General features: G+C 32.1%; 1 protein-coding gene across 3 annotated transcripts in view; it reads left to right on the top strand.

Annotated features, from left to right (window-relative positions):
- UCHL5 (ubiquitin C-terminal hydrolase L5) overlaps positions 1-19,569 on the top strand; it is a 37,994-nt gene extending 18,425 nt beyond the window's left edge. For 2 of the 3 annotated variants that reach the window (XM_055334184.1, XM_055334186.1), the window contains 8 exons: positions 2,417-2,542; positions 2,674-2,735; positions 2,816-2,946; positions 4,487-4,550; positions 7,859-7,961; positions 9,198-9,311; positions 11,954-12,052; positions 17,237-19,569. In XM_055334184.1, the coding sequence (XP_055190159.1) occupies positions 2,417-2,542; positions 2,674-2,735; positions 2,816-2,946; positions 4,487-4,550; positions 7,859-7,961; positions 9,198-9,311; positions 11,954-12,052; positions 17,237-17,281 (744 nt within the window). In that variant the 3' untranslated portion in view covers positions 17,282-19,569. The remainder of the gene's footprint in view (positions 1-2,416; positions 2,543-2,673; positions 2,736-2,815; positions 2,947-4,486; positions 4,551-7,858; positions 7,962-9,197; positions 9,312-11,953; positions 12,053-17,236) is intronic. The other variant, XM_055334185.1, reaches the window with a different exon arrangement.
- Positions 19,570-20,206: the final 637 nt, after the last annotated feature.

Raw genomic sequence — 20,206 nt, 5'->3', positions numbered from 1 at the left:
AATGTGTAACACACACACACACACACACACAAAAGAAAATGTATTACAAGCCAGAGTATATACTAGAATATTCAGGATAAATTAAAGATGTAAAAAGTTGGGGACTATGTAAATTATGCTGCACTAAATTTTTTGTGACATGAACTAAAGTTAAAGTTGTCCCAAATATATCTATATAAGGTGTTTTTTATGTGAGTTTAATGAAGTGAAAGACCTCACTAACTCTCGTTCACTGTGCACTACATACTTACACAATGTTTGGCACACACATACTGCTTCGTAAATATTTGAAAGACAGTGTAGAGGTACCCTTTTTACCATCTTTTTTCTTTTGGCAGTTTGTGCTGTATGTAGCATAACCACATGGTGGCGCTAAACTCATTTTTAAACCTGGAAAGATATTTTTATTCCCAAGCACACCATGATTACTATTCTTCATAAACACACAAAATAACTTGTAATAAATCATGGACAGTGTGAATCATTATTAACATTGAAAGGGGAATATTAACTACAGGATTTTTCCCTTTCTAAAAAATATTGAAATATGATTGATTATACAAAAAACTGCACATTTAATGTATTTAACTTGATGAGTTTGGAAGGAGTTTTTTCTGATTCTTTAAAAAAGTTTTCTAAAGTGATGGATTACAGAAATCCTTAGATCATAGGAATGTTTGAGAATATTCTCTGCCATAGCCTCAGCATGTAACCTGGCACCAGGTACATAGTATGTCTTTAATGTATGAATTTGAAAGAACATGTGAGTGAGTATAAATTTTAACTTCTAACTTTGCTCTTACCAACCCATTGCCAGATACTTTCATCCCAGATAATTCTGGTTTAAGATAAGAGGGTACTGAGTCTTACAAAGTTTTAGTTAACCACCTGTATGAAGTCTTGTGTAACCATTGAAATTTTTTATTCAAATTTACTAAAGAACTGTGATTCAGAGAAAAATACATATTAAAAGAAATAGCAATATTAATTGGATTCTAGATTTCTTGTTACTTTAATTTGTCAGTTATAAGATAGTTTTGAGTATAAGATACTATCAAAGGAATCAGAAGTGTGGTGTATCATGTTTGTTTGAGAACTGAGTGTAAGAAAATGTTTCTAGTGGAGAAAGCAGTCTTATCAATGAATTTTTCAAACATACCGCAGCAAAGAATTTAAAAACTGGTGGATTTCACAAGACCTCAAAAGCCTCTGGCAACACAAAAAGTAGAGGAGTATAAGAATTAAAGACAGAAGATAATTGAAAATTTTTCTTCTGAAGTCTGGCAGGATATAAATAGATAATTTGTTAAATAGTAAAATCATAAGGGAATTAGCATTATGGAAAGACTAAGTTGAAGATAGTATTAAATTATAGTGTAGTAACAAAATGTAGCAATTGGACTAAACTGTATTTTTAAATATCATTCACTAAATTTAGTTCAACTTTACAATTAACTTTCCTGATATTCACACTAGTCATTTGAGGTTCTTTCTAGCTTTATAATCTCAGCACTTTGTATAGGGAATAAGGAAGAAGCCCTTGTCCACAGTAGGTTATAATCTTGTTAGAGAGACTATTTATGTACAGTCAGCCTAACATGGTGGCTAAGGGCACAAATTTTAGAACCAGCCTGTATGCTTCTTGCTTAACTCTGTGCCCTTGGAACAAGTTACTTAACTTCTTTGTGCTTTAGCTTCCACAGATGTAAAATGGGGATAATAGTATTACTCCTTCTTCATAGGTTTTTGAGAGAATTGAAAGAATTAATACATGTGAAGTGCCTGGAAAAGTACCTGGCACAGAGTAAGTGCTGTCTAAATGTTTTTTTCACCCTAAAATGTAAGGTCCACATAATGTGTTAAAAAAAATAGTTAACAGCTAGGTGACAGCACTGTAAAGACTATATATGACTGAGTTGAAAAAATGTATGGACAATATATATCCTTTTTAGGAACTCAAAGGAAGGTAGAAACTAATAGCAGTTGTTGGGTAATTTCTCTCAAAGCCACCTAGGTGAGTTGGAGCTTGTGCCAAATACTGAAATATGGTTAAACTTGAATAGGCAGAAATGAATTTAAGAAGTAAATAGGAGGGAGGATAAGTTCTGTTGGTTTTAATTAGCTTTGTTTAGATCAGGGAAGATTGGTCTTATTACCCTGACTGGATTGGTTTTGCTGATGTTATGAGTTTATTTAATTTATTTGGTTTCCTAGAATCCTCAACTCCAGAATTGCAGCAAATTCCTGAAAATAGTAGATGGAATTAAGCATGTTTATTATGTTTATGTTAAGAATATATGAAATACATTTTGAAAACTGTTAGCATTACTCAACATATTTTGGAGGGTATTGCCATCTGTTAAAAGCTGCTTTTTGAAAAATAAATTGATAATATTTTTGCATTTATGTTTTATAGGTAATTAACAATGCTTGTGCTACCCAAGCCATAGTAAGTGTGTTATTAAACTGTACCCATCAAGATGTCCATTTGGGAGAGACATTATCAGAATTTAAAGAATTTTCACAAAGTTTTGATGCAGCTGTGAGTATAATCATATTATTCCCGAAATGCCTTATTTGTGATAATTCTCTTTTTAATAGGCTACTTTAACAATTATTTATTTTTATTTTTTATTTTTTTAAAATTTTTATTTTTTTTAACAATTATTTTAGATGAAAGGTTTGGCACTAAGCAATTCAGATGTGATTCGACAAGTACACAACAGTTTTGCCAGGTAAAGAGACTTTTTGTTAAATGAACACTGTTTCTTTTTTTGCTTGTTTGTTTCTCACTATTTTTTTTTCTTGACTGTAGACAGCAGATGTTTGAATTTGATGCAAAGACATCAGCAAAAGAAGAAGATGCTTTTCATTTTGTCAGTTATGTTCCTGTAAATGGAAGATTGTATGAATTAGATGGATTAAGAGAAGGACCAATTGATTTAGGTAATCTGTTTCCTGTTCCTGGTATTTCACTTTTGACAGTGAAAAAAGATTGGGTAGTCTTTCTTTGCTTTAGCCACACCACTGCTTAGATTTTGAAGGGGAAGGTGACTATGAGATAGTATAATGTCATGGGAGTCTTAAGCTTTTCATTACTTTATGAGGTTAAATAACAGATAAGAAGGACGTGTTGGCTACTGTAGTTCAACTGGGATCTTTAATTTTTTTCTAAGAGAAACCCATGCGTAGATTACATAATTCATTTTTTATTTTCCAGTTAACTTTAAAAAGCTACTTCTTTTAGTGAATAGAAGTTATTCTGGTCATTTTTAACTACTGACAAGGGATAGTAAGCATTTCTTACCATCTTGTATTAAACTGTTTTCCCTTAGAATTGGATCATTCAGAATCACTTTAATTCAGTGTTGAACAATCTGTAAAAGTATTTTTCTTCAAAGTTTCTGTTTAAATATTAAAATGCTGTTCTTTGGGCCAAAGGGTAGATTTGTCTCAATCCTACCGTCTCTAACTGTAAGCAAAAATGATAAGGTTGAGGATATAATTGGTGATTCTGATACAGTACTAAAATCATAAGACCACAAAGAATTTTAACTGCTTATTTTTACCTCATTAAGTTTCCTTTTTTAAAAAATTAGGTTCATTTTTAAGTCCAATAAAACCTGTTTTTATTGAATGTAACATTATCTGCTGTTCATAAAACTTTAGTTTTAGATTAAAAAATAAACATAGTTTCGTTTTGTTTGTACTTTTTGAGCATGTCTCCTGCATAGAACCAGTAATTTGTCTAATGCAGATTTACATGTTATTTCTATGTTTAAAAATATTTATTTTTCTATGTCACAGAAAAAAAGATAGTTCTTTAAAGTCTCTTGAAGTTAATTTTTTTGTAGTTTGGTAGTTGAGCTGATCTCTGCATTTTCTTTGTTAGCTTCTACTATCTGGTCACTATTCATTAGAACCATCAAATATAAAGGAAGTAAAAGATAAAATAAAATAGCCAGTTTTGCTATACAACTGGTGGCAGTGTTAGAAGTTATGGTGGAAAAGAGGATTAAAACAACTGGGTAAAACTGGTTTTGCATTATGTGTAGATTTCAGTGTTTTATTTTATACTTACAATGGTAGGGAATCAGACTGATAAGGATTGAATCCTTATTTGCTCCTAATTTGTGTGCTGATTTTTCTTAGCCCTCAGTTTTATCACTGTAAAATAAAGGTAATTATTCTTATTTTACAAAGTTGTGGATTTTAATGGGATAACTCCCTAATTAATTACTTTTCCAAACATTTGTTCAGCACCTACTAAGTGATACAATAATGTGGTAATGCAAATATACTAATGCTTTTTGCCCTTACCATTATTAAGAAAATAAGAACTAAGTTTTAACATAGTTATGCTAAAAGGATTTTTATTGTCCTGAATTTGCCAAAATATTTATAAAAAAAGACATTTTAGACTAACTTTTGAAATAATTTTAATGGTGATTTTATTTTATTTAATTGCTTTCAAATTTCTTTCTAGGTGCATGCAATCAAGATGACTGGATCAGCGCAGTAAGGCCAGTCATAGAAAAAAGGATACAAAAGTAAATGCTCAGCTAATCTCACTGGCGTAATATTCTGATTTTTGAACATTTTTCTCAGCTTTTATTTTTTTATTTTAGCAGTGCTTGTTGAATATCTACTTTTGATTGGATTAATATGTTCAAGAAATCTATTTCAGAAATATTTAAAATCTACGTAGTAATATGTGCTCTTTATAAAAGTTAAACATGCAGATCTCCATTAGATATTTTGTATAGCTGTTTTGTAGTTTTGTTTTTAAGCATCTGTTTTTTTAATTAAATTAAAACCCTTATTTTGACATAATTATATATTCACATTCAGTTATGAAGATAATATAGAGAGATCCCATATACCCTTTACCCAGCAATGGTAACATCTCAGAGAGCTGGAGTACAGTGTCCACAGCCAGGATATTGACATTGATACAGTCAAGATGCAGAATGATTTCATAAAGCCACAACCACTTCCTTCTTCTGTTGCCTCTCCCCCCCATCCTTAATGTCTAGTTTTATAATTTTTGTCAGTTAAAGAATATTGCATAATTGGAATCATACAATATGTAACCTTTTTGGGTTATCTTCTACTCAGAATAATTTTCTGGAGATTTATCCAGGTCATTAAGTACATAAGTAGTTCATTCTTTTCTAATCATGGATAGTAGCTTGTGGTATGAGTAGGACCATTTTTTTGACCGTATACCCTTGAAGGACATCTGGATTGCTTCTGGTTTTTGGCTGTCATGAATAAACCAGCAATAAACAATCTGTGTACACATTTTTGTGTGAACATAAGTTTTCATTTCTCTGCGATAAATGCCCAGGAGTGCCATTGCTGAGTTCAAAATGCATGTTTAATTTTCTAAGAAACTGCCAAACTCTTCCAGTCACTGTAGCATTTTACATTCCCACCAACAATGTATGAGTGATGAAGTTTTTCCACATCCTTGTTAGCATTTAGTTTTGTCAAAATTTTTTATTTTAGCTATTCTAGTAGATGGGTAGTAATATTTCAAATTGTAGTGGTTACTTTTTTTTTTTTTTAAGATTTCATTTATTTATTTATTTGAGAGAAAGCACACACAGAGGGAGAGGGAGAATCAGACTCTCCGCTGAACTGGGGTCCCATGTGGGGCTCAGTCCCAGGACCTTGGAATTATGACCTGAGCCGAAGGCAGATGTTTAACCTACTGAGCCACTCAGGTGCCCCTTGTTGTAGTTTTATACTACAACATGTATACATTTATACATGTTTATACATTTGTACTACAAATGTATAGTTTTATACATTTATGTATTTATCTTTAAAAAATTCTTTATGGGATGCCTGAGTGGCTCAGTGATTGAGCATCTGCCTTTAGCTCAGATCATGGTCCCAGTGTCCTGGGGTCGAGTCCCGCATGGGACTCCCCACAGGGAGCCTGCCTCTCTCTCTGCCTGTGTCTCTGCCTCTCTCTCTGTCTCTCGTGAACAAATAAATTAAAAAATCTTAAAAGGTTGTATTATTGTATTTATACATAGGATTATACTAAAATTTATACAGGAAGACAGAAACTATAACAGCTAAGACAATTTTGAAGAAAAAGTCTTCTTTTATCGCTGTAGTAGTGACTTCCCACTTGGCTTCCCATTTAGTCTCTTCTAGACACTGCAGTAGGTGTTGTTACTGCCTTCAGGGATAAAGTCCCATCTCCCTACTCAGCTTTTGCTGGTAGGTAGGGTTGGGGCACAATTGTTTTTCGGTTGTGCTTAGGTGTGGTAGAGTGGTAGAGTAGTCTAAAGGTTTTGTCTCCTGAATTGCCCCCTTTCTGTTTGGGTAGAAGGAGCAGACTTTTGTTGGTGCTTTTTTAGTCTGTGCCTGTTGGCATTTCTTAGCTGCTGGCTTCTTTAACTCCAAGTCCAGACTATATGAAGGCAGATGAGATAACTCAAGGAGCTCACTACTGTGTCATTTTTGGCTCCTGGTTCCCTAGCTTGTCTGCCTTCTCTCCACCTTTCAGAATTTTTGTTTTTTTCCTTTTCTTTTAAAAAATATATATTATGTCGGGCAGCCTGGGTGGCTCAGCAGTTTAGCACCGCCTTCGGCCCAGGGCCTGATCCTGGGGACCCTGATCGAGTCTTGCATCAGGCTCCCTGCATGGAGCCTGCTTCTCCTTCTCCCTGTGTCTCTGCCTCTCCCTCTTTCTGTGTTTCATGGATAAATAATAAAATCTTAAAACATATATATATATATATATATGTATGTATGTCTATATATTATATCTTGTGGTTTCAGTTTGGTATTTTCTTAGTAGGAAGAATAAGGAAATGGAAGTTCCACAGCAGAGTTTTTAAAACATTTTTACATAGTTCAAAGCACTGTAGTTAATATTGCTCCCAATTCTTTCAGTGAATAGAACTGTGTATGAGAAACTGTTATAAGCGAATAATGAAAAAAAAAAAAGGCTTACATTTTCTATATATCCTCATCTTGATTAAGCACTATTTACATAATGTTACCAATAATTCTTCTAATGTCATTCCTTACCAAAAATAAATTTATACTATGAGATGTCTCATTGTGATACTCTGGTATCATAGTAGTGAAAATAAAACATCAGTTGGAAATTGACCAACGGTATAATCACATTATATTAATAAAATATTATACAAATATTTTATAATAAAATATAAAATATAAGTGAAATATAAAAATATGTTCATTAAAAATAGCAACTACATGATGACTTGGAAAAAAGTATGTAGTTAGGAATATAGTTAATTACTGTCAAAAATGCCAGTATAATTAATCCAACAAATGTGAGGTCTTAGTTTAGTTATTTTTTTCTGAGATCTTAAGTAAATGATAATTGTTATATTTCTTATAAAAGTAGGAAAACTGATAATATTTTTTATTTCAAATCTTTAGTGTTATAACATTTTTTAGAACATTTAAAAATATTTGTGATTAAGTTTATCTAGTTTTTTCTGTAGTTGTAGCCTTTCATATATGAAAGGGTTTTTTTGTTTTGTTTTGTTTTAGATTTTATTTATTTATTCATGAGAGAGAGAGAGAAGCAGAGACATAGGCAGAGCCAGAAGCAGGCTCCACACAGGGGGCCCGATGTAGGACTCGATCCCGGGACCCCAGGATCATACCCTGAGCCGAAGGCAGATGCTCAACTGCTGAGGCACCCAGGCATCCCTGAAAGTTTTTTTTTAGAATCAATTTTCACTGTTAGTCAGTTGATAGATTTATGTTTATTCTAAAGAACCCTGGTGTGATCGCAATAGTTATCTTAATTGTAATACTGTTACAATTCTTTATTACATTATAAACTAACTTTTTTTAGGTACAGTGAAGGTGAAATTCGGTTTAACTTGATGGCCATTGTATCTGACAGAAAAATGATATATGAACAGAAGATAGCCGAGTTACAAAGACAACTTGCTGAGGTTTGTGACTATGTTTTTAAGTACAAAGTTCTAGTTTAGTGATCTCAGGGTATTTTCTCTCTTTCTTTGTTCTTTTTCTTTGTTTCTCTTTTTCTCTTTCTTTCCTTCTTTCTTTCTTTCTCTCTCCTCCCTCCCTCCCTCCCTCCCTCCCTCCCTCCCTCTCTGTTTCTTTCTCTTTTTTTCCTTCCTTCCTTGATTTAATAAAGTATCCTGAGTGATAATTAAGAGAATACACTCTGGAGTCAGGCTGCCTAGATTCAGCTCTTGGCTTTGCCACTTAGTGGATGTATGAATTGGAGTATATTTCTTTGTGCTTTAGTTCCTTCCTTCCTTCCTCCCTTCCTCCCTTCCTTCCCTCCTTCCTTCCCTCCTTCCCTCCTTTTCTTCCCTTCTTTTCTTCCAAGAGAGAGAGCACATGCTGCATGTGCACGTAAGAGTGGTAGGAGGGCAGGGAGAGGGAAAGACAATCTTAAGTAAAGTAGGCTTCATGCCCAGCACGGAGCCCATGCAGAGCTTGAGCTCATAACCCTGAGATCACTACCTGAACCTAAATCAAGAATCAGTAGCTTAATTGACTGAGCCACTCAGGCACCCCTGTGCTTCAGTTCCTTAATGTAAAATGAAGTTAATAGTATTTACCTTATAATGCTGTTGTGAGGTTAATAGTATTTACCTTATAAGGCTGTTGTGAGTATAAACTGAGATAATATATGTAAGCCACTTAAAATGGACTGACAAATATTACATGCTAAGTAAGTGTTAGCAGTTAATTATTTAATTTCATTATATAATTAGGCAAGTTAGAATATATTTCTCACAGAATTAATTGGGTACATTTAAATTTACATGTAATCTTTACTCGTCTATTGATTATTTTTCTGGAGTAAATATGATTAGAGAAGATAATTAGTAATAGTACCTTTTTACATTCCTTTGATCATACTGTCTTAAGAACATATTTAAGCAAATTCATTTTATAGTTGAACAAAAGATTATAATAATCTAGTACTTTGCAGTATAGGTTGTTTTTAGGTAAAAGTTCATACATGTCATTGTAGAACATAGAAATACAGGAGGTACTACTAAGGGATTTTGTCCTTTAATTTTGCAGTTAATAGGCAGGTATCCTGTCACCAGTATTGAGTAAAATCTGAAAATAATTGTACTGTATTTATCATTTTAAAATGTTTTGGACTCAGTCATTAGGGTATGCTGTTTCTTTTTCTTTACCCTAAGGAGGAACCCATGGATACAGACCAGGGCAATAATATGCTAAGTGCTATTCAGTCAGAGGTTGCCAAAAATCAGATGCTTATTGAAGAAGAAGTACAGAAACTAAAAAGATATAAGGTATGTTTTCTTTTTATTTGTTCCTTTAACAGAGTAGTATATTTTGACATGAGGGTATGTTGAATGCTGGTTTTTCCTCATTTACTAGTTTTAAGAATAATGAGTTGATTCCTTGTACCCCACAGAGGTAACTAGTAAGGATTCTTCTTAATTTTTTTTCAAGTGTCATTATGAACAGATTTTTAACCTATTTGATGTTTCAGTTCACTGCAATTAATGATGATCAAATTGTCTTGTCTTTGGCCATTAGGATCCACTTCAGCCTGTCTCCTAAGTCCTTTTGGTATGATTCTCTTCATTTTTGATAGCTTCCTTGATTTCCAGAGTGATAAGATATTTCAGACTCATTGTGTACATTTCCTACTTCAGACTTGGATTAGCCATTTTTTTCAAGAAGCCCTGGATCCTTCTGTTGGGAAATGATATTTAGAAACCACTATTTGGGTGCTTAATAATACTTATTAGTTATTATGTCTAGGCCTTTACAGAGCTAAGAAATACATTTTTGTTTTCTTGTTTTAGTTTTGAAGAGGAGATAGAATGTGAGTTTGTACAACATGAATTCAGTATTCAAATTTAGAATTAAAGGACTTCGGCACCTTACTGGCTCAGTTGGTAGAGCGTGGGACTTTTGATTTCAGGGTCCTGAATTGAAGCCTCTGTTGGGTGTGGAGCCTTTTAAAAGAAAACAATAACTAGAGAGCTTTATACTTGAAATTAACCATTTGCATCTCTTCTCTTAAGCTGAAAGTCTTGATTCCTAACAATATTAACATAATTACTTGATTTATGCTCTATAGAAAACATGGATTTGTATAAGAAGGTTCAGAATAACAATAGTAGTGTTAATAACAACTGAAAAAAGTTTTTATTTTATTTATTTATTTATTTATTATTTTTTTTATTTTTTTTTAATTTTTTATTTATTTACGATAGAGAGAGAGAGAGAGAGAGAGAGAGAGAGAGAGAGAGAGAGAGAGGCAGAGACACAGGCAGAGGGAGAAGCAGGCTCCATGCACCAGGAGCCCAACGTGGGATTCGATCCTGGGTCTCCAGGATCGCGCCCTGGTCCAAAGGCAGGCGCTAAACCGCTGCGCCACCCAGGGATCCCTATTTATTTTTTTAAAAAATGTTTTAACTTTATTTTTTCCTTAGTGTGTATCCCATTTTGGATATACAGTCAAATTGCTATGTTTTTAAATTCACTTGAAAAAATTTCCTCTTGGTTTGGTTCTGTCACCAACTTGGTACACAATTGGGTGCATTTTTTAAATTTCCTTTCCAGTTTCTTAGGGTTTTTAAACAACTCTTGATTCAATTTTAATTATGGCAAACATTTATAGAATTCAGAGTCAAATACAAAGCAAGGTTATTTTTAGTAATATTCTTTCACTTGCAATCTGATTAGCTTTTTTCAGAGAGTGAAGAGTAAAGGGAGCTTTGAATTTTGTGTAAGTTTGGAAGTGGTAGTTATGTCATTTCTCATGTATATCATAGTACAAAAGGCATTGTTATTCATTTGAAGCTCAGTTGAAGGCAGGCATGTCCTTTTTCTTTTTTTCTTGCTCACCAAAGCATTAGCTAGCATAATGCTTCTTTGCATCATACTTAACAGCCAATAAATGTTAAAAAAATGAGCCTTGGACTGATAGGATTTCTTCAGATGGAAGTGGTAGGGGCTGGCTCCAGTGTATTCCAAGTCACGGAGATAGGAAAGTAAGGAATGAAAGCTTGAATATTTATCTTCCATTTTATGTGGTATGCAAAAATACCTACCCATCACTTACATATTCTTATGCAAGGTTACTCCATTACTAAGTAAGTTTTAACATTAGCCTAAAATAAAACACAAATTTAGTTTTCAGAATCTTTACCTGCTTCATTGCTTTAGAATGCTTGTTCAGAAAGGTAGAATGATTCTTATACAGCTATAAAATGAACATGAGTTAGGATTTTATTTAACTCGTTAATTAATTGAAGGAACCTGGAAGATTTCACAACTATTCAAATGAGATGTTAAAGAAGCTTGAGTAAAGGAACATTGAAATGAATTTACTAAAGATGGAAACTTTTTTTTCTCTGGGAGAGTGGAAATAAATTGAACCTTTATGAGACAGACAATTTAATAGCTCAATGGCAGTGAAAAACTAGAATTCATGTACCTTGGGAGGGGTGCTGTAGACAGTGCATAGTTTTCACTTGAAGCACAGATCTTTCCCTGTAGCCTGCCTTCTTGATTTAAAAGTATTTTAAAGAAAGATCATTCTTGATCACAGAATAAATCTGCAGGCTTGGCCTGATTATTTGCATAGTAGTAGTAATAAGAGTGTTAATTTATCATGTGGGCTTCTTAAATTTACTTTCATAGGTTACGTTTTCATAAATAATTTTAGCCTTTTAAAAGTCTCTTTTTATTTGATAGTCCAAGAGTAGGAAGCCATACCCAAGAAACTCTTCATGTGTTTTATTATATTAGTCTTTATTCTCAGTGGGGGTGGAATCTCATTATTTCTAGTATTTTTTTCTTTTGAGAATGGAAGGTTTTCTCCCATTTCTATTTTGGATTGGATGCAAAGATCAAAATATCAGACACCTAGTGGAAATGTAAAGTTAGTGTTACTTGATATTTGTTTTATTTTCAGATTGAAAATATCAGAAGGAAGCATAATTACCTGCCTTTCATTATGGAATTATTAAAGACTTTAGCAGAACACCAGCAGTTAATACCACTAGTAGAAAAGGTAAGTATTTTACTGGTGAATATTTAGATGTAAATTCCCCCAAACGAAATTTTTTTTTTTGGCTTGAGTAGAGGTAAAATTTGTTGAAGCATTCTTATTTTAAATTTTTTTTTTTTGCTTTTACTTACTGTTTTATATTCTAGATGAGCATTTGTTCAACCTGATATTGTGAAATAAAAATAATGAATTGTCCCATTGTTTTAGACTTCCAAGACTCCCTAGTCTTAAGAACTCGGTTGTGCCTAATGTTAGAATAAAATTTAAAACATTTCCTTTCCTTAAACTGAAAGCAAATTTTTAAAAAATATTTTATTTATTTATTTATTTGAGAGCTATAGTTATATAGCAGAGGAAGACGGAAAGAGAATCTCTTGCAGAACTCTGCACTGAATGTGTGGGGCTTGATCTCATGACCTGAGCTGAAACTTTGGATGCTTAACCAATTGAGCCACCCAGGCGCCCCTAAGGTGAAAGCAAATTTTTAATGTTAACGATTGAAGTAATAGATTCTCTGTTACTTAACTTAGAAAATATTTCAATTATTATAGAATTCAAAACTAGAATGGACATTGAAGGGAGAAAATATAACTATAGCGTAGACTAAGAAATATGTTTTTTAAAATTCATTCCTAAGCTAATATTCTTTCCTCTGAAGAAAAGCTAACATAGGTTTGTAAAAAATTCTGATTTCTAAAATTTCTTTTCATTAATATAAGGCACTTAAATACTTATTGCATAAATGCAATGCAGTTAAACTGTAAATCAGTGTTTCTGAAAGTGACTATCACTGGATACTCTTTAAAATACATGTTACCAAAAAAAAAAAAAAATACATGTTACCTGGCCCCTCCCCAGATATTCTGATATAGGGGAAGGAATCTTTAATGTTACCCCAAATGATTCTAATGCAGCTGGTTTGTGTACCACATTTTGAGAAACACTTTGAGAAGACGCTACTAGGCAAATAAAATTTTGAATCATTAACTTAAGAGCAAAATACATGGTAGGTATGTGTTTCTTATTAGTTTTAAAGTTTCTGAAGCAAAGATACATTTCAACCCACCTTTTGTATCATCATAAATTTTAAATAATAGGAGATGAGAATGAAGGTTTTTGTGTATACCTTATTACCCAGATCTGAAATGTATGCTTCTGCTTTTAGCACTAAGTGCACAAATTATTGCAGAAAACTGCTAGTCTTATCTTTTCCATAAAGCTTTCCTGTTCGTGTATCTTAGGGTATTAAAGCTATAAAATTCTAAGATGGGAAACTGATTTTCAAAGTTTTAGATTAACAATTAGGGTTCTGTGATTCTAAAAAGTACCTAGATACTGTGTTCTTTGTATGAAACAATATGAAATATTTCTCTATTAAAAATATTAAAATAATGTACTGTTGTGTTAAATCATATATGTTACATCAGATTCTAAGTAGATAAATATTACTAAAGGCCAGACAAATGTTGAGTAATTTAAAATTGTACGTATTTTGCTTTGAAATTGGCCTGTGAATAAACTTTTTTAGGAAAATGACCATTCTTGTTTGATTTTAATGACAATATATCTTCAGATTTTTTTGAAATCATAGTTTGAGAACATGCATTAGAACCATAATTTCTTACTTTGCATTTTGGACACAGGGTGGCAGTATATGAATGCTTGGTGTTAGTGGGACACCAGCTCAGTGTGTTGTATTTGCAGGGCTTTTTTTGAAGGGATAGTTATTGACCTTATACCTTTGCCTATTTATTGAAGCTATTCTTTGATTAATAATATTGTATAAGCAATATTGAGGTTACATTTATTCCTTGTGTATATCCAATATCTGTTAGCCCCTTAGGAATTCCCTTAAAGGAATCAGTCTGTTATCCCCTAAGGAATATTCTTTAAAGATATAAAGGAATTTAGATACATTATTTGATTAAAATTTTTGAAATTTTACAGTTATTCATCAAACATTTATCTAGCTGTAATATATTCTGGGACTTCTCTTAAAGTCTTCAGATGTCGGGATCCCTGGGTGGCGCAGCGGTTTGGCGCCTGCCTTTGGCCCAGGGCGCGATCCTGGAGACCCGGGATTGAATCCCATGTCGGGCTCCCGGTGCATGGAGCCTGCTTCTCCCTCTGCCTATGTCTCTGCCTCTCTCTCTCTCTGTGTGTGACTATCATAAATAAATAAAAATTAAAAAAAAAAAGTCTTCAGATGTACATATAATTAAGACACATTCTTCTGCCTTAAGCAGTTCATGATATTATTGGGGAAAAGAATAAATTATAGTATTGTGCTGAATAGGATTGTTCTCATAAGTGCCAGAATAAATTCATGCTGAAGGTCCTGGGGGAGCACAGGGTAGCTCCTAAATAGCATTATGCTACTTAAAGTTTCATATCCATAAAATTTTAAATCTGTGTTTAGAATCAAATGCCTATTCTCTACCAATAAATCAGCATCCTTAAGAACAAATATATTTTGTTCATCTCATTTTGAAAAAGAATTATTATTTTGAATTGAATATCACTTCCTGCTGATAAACAAAAATGTCACACATGAAAAACAAAAAAGATATTTTTATAATTATATACAACGACTTTAATAGTGATAATTGCTTAATAACAATACCTCTAAGAAAAATTAGATACAGATTTCAGAAATGAGTAAGTTGAAATTGCTAAGAAATTAGTAAGTTCAAAATGTTCCTCCTCCATGCCTCGGCTCCCTATGCCAAGAGAAGGTAGGAAAAAGGAACAAAGCATGAAAGATGTAGAAGGAACCCAACAGAAAAGATGTGGCTACTCTGGGCAGTGATGCTAAATGCCAAACCTGTCCAGGATCAGATCTCTGGCTGAGATAGTTGCTTATAATAAGCCTGTGAGAGCATGAAAGTATTTGAGTTTGAAAATCTTTTTATTTTACAGAATAATAAAGAAAAGACCAAGACTTCATTCTCCCAAGGACATGTGGCTATAATGAATTAGGTTAAGATCTTGCCTTATAAGTATTTTTGTTATATGAGGTTTCTGCTCTTCTCTCAGAAGTTGAATATACATTATATAAGAACAGCTCAGGAAGTAACCTAAAAATACATAGTTACAAAACTTCTTGTGCCATATACCAAGTCTATTTCTTAAAATATAAAATCAGCTAGTTGAAGATTTCATTTGTAAAACTTTTACTTATTTCAGGTATACTTAAAATTCTTCTAATATTTTTATCTTAACCTAGTAATTTTGGATCATTGTCTATCCCAGGTTTTGTTTTTTGTTTTTTTTGTTTTGTTTTGTTTTGTTTTTTATCCCAGGTTTTTAACAATCACTAGTAACCTACCATAATAGATTCACTTGCTGTGGGGGATTCAAAGTATCTTCACAATATTTTTTGTCCACATTTTACTAAGACATTATAATTCCATTGGTAATAATCTTCAGAACTTACTTTTTCTATTCCTTAATAGAAATAAGATAGAAGAATAGTTGGTATTCACAATATCTACATTGATTTTTGTGATTACAGAATTATCTGACTTTAGTCAGTGGTTTTTGGTGTTTCATTGGCATACTGTATAGAAGGTAACAATGTTCCTTTTTTCCATGCTATTTAGAAATGTAATATTTTTAACAAAGACTGAACAGAATACAATCTTTTGGTTTTAAATCTCAGTTATGTTACTTATTGGCTGGTGCTTTTAGACAAGTTATTTTCTTATAGTTTCTGTTTCTTCATCTGTAAATTAGGAATCATACCTACTTCACATTCTTGAGGACTAAATAAGATATCTATATAGTACATAAATAAGTGCTCAAGAAATGGTGGTAATTACTATCAACTTATTTCACTTATTCTTAATTTTATTTGAGTTATAAAGTTTAATAAATGTATAGACACTCGGTGTTACATATTGCTCATTAAATTATGCTGTAAAGTTTATGTCATAAACCAGTAAGTTTATTTTTGTTAATCCTACTAAATATTCTGCTGTATATTCAGAGATCAGTGTGGGGAAAATACATATTTTTATTTCAAATTATATGTGAAATTGTATTTTTATTATTTGGAAACAGAACTTTGTTAAAAATTATGTACATATCAAATTACAAATTATGCTTAACTAAAAATGTTAAGGCAAACGATTTTTTTCATATGGTACATGTAACATATTTCCTCAAGATATTTTCTAAGGCATAGAACTCTTTTTTTTTAATCATATAGTTATATAATAATTATACTACCTAATACATTATAAAAATATTATAGTTCTAATTGCTCTATTTTTTAAGGAAGTTTTTTTCTTAGTTGTATAATAGCAAAACTCTAATTTGTTCCTTTCTGATTAAATGGCATAGTGGAAAGAACATTATATTCTAGGACTCTAAAATCTTATTTCTCAGAGTGTTATCTGAGGATCAGCAGAATTGGTATCCCCTGAAAATTTGTTAGAAATTTAGCATCTCAGGCTTTTTATTGAATCAGCCTGCATTTATAACAGGGTCCCCAGGTCATTGGTACATACATTGAGAAGCACTGCTATAGAATAGGTGTCTTTTTACCTCTTGAGGTTTTATTTTATACGATCTCTGTGACTTTTGTTAAGTTTGATATCTATAAACTCTGTTTTCTTCTTCATCTGAAAAAGAAAATAGAATTACTGGGTTCAAGCTATATAATTGTCATAAGGATCAAATGAAATAAGATGGGAGAGCATTTTTTCAATTCTGTAAGTTTATCAGTACTACAGATATGTGATCCTTCAGTGATACTGTTAACTCATTTGTTCAAATATGCAGAAACTAATATAAGATTTTTCTTATACTCAATTTGAATGGCAAGTGGGCACATATGTAAATAGATTGTTTTGAAGTATTTATTAGTATGACTTTGTGGAATGAGTAATTATGTATGCTTAAATTATTACAATTATAATATTACATTTTAACTGCAGATAAGAAAGAACTGTAAACCAAACATAACCTTTTTTTTTTTTTTTTTTTTTTTTATTGAGGGCAAAGTATAACCATTAATTGGTCCAGCAGTAGTTTGTTGCAAATCTTGGGTTATGAAAGACAATGCTCTAAAAATCTTAAAAACCATTCATTTCAAGCCTTTTAGTTTAAGAATGCCCACTTACAGTTTAATATGATCTAAAATGGACTTTTAAGATTTTATAGAATACTGTCTTTAACTTCTAGGCAAAAGAAAAACAGAATGCAAAGAAAGCACAGGAAACCAAATGAAGAAGATCTTTTGGGATGTATACACATTTCTGCTTCTGCACTTATTTTCATGGAAACCATTAAGTATAAAGAACTTTGAGCAACATCCTAATTGACTCAGTGCACGTTTGGCAATAGTACCAGTCTGTCTTGTCTTTAATGCATGGATTCTTTCCCTACCTGCATCATGTGCATGTAGTGCATATTAAATAAAAGTGATATTAAGAGTGCTTGCCCAAATTCCATTATTTGAAATTGGATCTGAGAATTTCTGTTGGTTCTCTGGATATATACTAGCATAATGAACCTAGAAATTGCATAAATGATATTCTCTACCTGTGATTGTTAGAATTAATCTCTTAATCTTTTAGCTCAGTTACATGCTTAAAATTTATGAATGTCAGATCTTGATTAAAGTGGATCTCTTGTTTCTCCTCATCATTAATGAAAAAAAAATCCGTATTTGTCTATGATATCTATAAACATTTTGAGGATTTTAAGACTGAATTTTGTCTTGATAAAGTATGGTTTTAATGCAGATCATTTGAAAAAGACAGAATTATAGTTTCTAGTGATTTTCATTGCTGCCAGTAGAAAAAGTAATAAACATTCAGTTTATTTTAGCAGACTTTCTTTAATTGTTTGGGGTTATGTATTTATGTATTATGGGATTATTTCAGGAAAGTGTGAGAATTATGCTTCAAAGCAGAATTTCAGGTTAAGAACAAATGATAAATCTTAAATTATTTTGGTGTTTTCTTAGTCTGGCAATATTTTTCAAGCTGCTAAGTTGTATCTTTATAAAAAAAATCAGAGGTTTGATAAATCAGGCTATCTGCTTTTTTAAAAAATAGGATATGATGTTGGAGGATCCTTCTATGCCAATTTGAATGAAATTAGTACAGCCTAGTAGTTTCAAGAACCATGTAGTTTATTCACAATGGGTTTTTAAAAATTACTTTTGGGAGTTGCTTTTTGTTATTTTATGAAATAATTGTATTCTTGCTCCTAGTCTTTTGCAAGTTAAAGGGAGATTTTATAGAACTTCTTTTTATAAAGGAAATTACCTACTTTTTTTTTTTAACTAGATACATTTCTGAAATTGATACATGACTTTTTAACAGTTTATTATGGAAAAGTTTAGACGTGTAGGGAGACTACTATTCATCTTCTAGCTTCAAACACATGAACTTTTTAAGGATTGTTTTAAAACTTACTACATTGTGGTTATTATTAAATAACTAATGTGAGGAAATCTGCTGGGAAATTGAGTGGAAAAGTTAATGAAATATTTTTCATACATAACTGCAATTGGGAATAAAGAAGAATTTGTAGTTTTACATATTTTTTTTTGTGGGTAAATATATTTTGTTCTGGATATAATAGTAGTTGTGGAGTGTTTTCGAAGCCATCATACAATTTTAAAAAGTGATTTCTTAAGGATTATTTTAGGCTCATCTTGATCCCATGCAATTATTTCAACCTAATTTATATACCTTGTTTTTAAGGCTTTGTATTTTGAAGTAATCTCTACACGCAATGTGGGGCTTGAAATCACAACCCTAAGAATCAAAAGTTGCATGCTCTACTGACTGAGCCAGCCAGGTACCTCTATACCCCGTTTTATAGAGGCTTGAATTTTGTAAAGCAATACAAGGAATATTATAGTCAGTAGTATTCAGTCATCAAGACAGTATGATACTGGCATAAGGATCAACAACAAATCAATCAGTGGAATATAAGAGAGAGCCTATTAACAAATCCACATTTATATGATTACTTGATTTTTGACAAAAGTCACGAAGCAATCCAACAGAGAAGGAAAGTCTTTTCAATAAATGAGGCCAGAACAGCTAACCCTCATATGGAATAAAAATGAACCAAGACTCCCTTCCTCACAAAAATGAATTTGAGATCGGTCATAAACCTTAAATTAATTGCTAAAATACAAAGGTTTTTAGAGGAAACCGTAGGTGAGTATCTTTGTGACTTCAAGATAGCTAGTTTCTTAGGTCACAGCAACAACCATAAAAGATCCAAAATCTGTTTATAAAAATTAATTGTCATTGAAAGATGCTTTTAACAAGAGTAACCAGTATCAAATGACATTAAAGAATAGATTTATAAAACTGTGTTAATAGATATAAGGATATTTTCTTATTAATCTAATCCTAATAAGATTCTTTGATAAGAAATTCCATACCTTAAGAACGGTTTATTTTATCTGCTTCTTTGATGATTGTAAATGCATTGTGATCTTTCATGATAATGTCTGCCATCTGCCAGTGAATAAAGAAATACGACTTGTCTTTGTCTGGGTCTTAAGTCATGAAGCGGGTGGGTAAAGAAAGAGAAAATGGATGAATGAAGAGAATCCAGAAATATATAAATGTTATGTGGGAAGGTTTTTTTTTTTTTTTTTAACAGTTGTATTGGAGTATTTAAAAGAAAGTATCCTTTCTTCATTTCATTTTTGCCCATTCTTTTCTAAAATTTCATTTTAATGCTTGGGTAGGTGAGGGCACTTTCATTCTGTTTTGGTGCCTTTTAAAACCTAGATGATTCTAAGCAATATACTTTTGCTCTCATAAACAGAAAGCTTGCCAACAGCTGCTGCACTGGCTAGTCTCACCTCATATGTTTAGTTCCCAAGATAGCTGCCCTTTTTCTAGCAGAGAGCAGTCAGCTTGACTGTGCCATTAGAATAGACAAATATTTGTTCTAAGATCATGAACCATGGGGACTTGCTCCCCTATTTAGACCATGATACATACTTCTGTGTGTATTATGGTGTTACATGCTGATTAATAACTTTAAGTTAATTGCCTAAACCATTCCAAGATACATTCAGAAATACTCCTTTTTTTTCCTGTAGGAGGATTTTGTGTCTTTTGTGGGGGAAAAAAAAAAAGCTTTTAAGGTTTTCCCTTTTAAAAAGACATAAAG

Source organism: Nyctereutes procyonoides, unplaced genomic scaffold (genome assembly GCF_905146905.1).
Source record: "Nyctereutes procyonoides isolate TBG_1078 unplaced genomic scaffold, NYPRO_anot_genome, whole genome shotgun sequence".
Lineage (NCBI taxonomy): Eukaryota > Metazoa > Chordata > Mammalia > Carnivora > Canidae > Nyctereutes > Nyctereutes procyonoides.
This window is presented reverse-complemented; position numbering and strand designations above follow the sequence as displayed.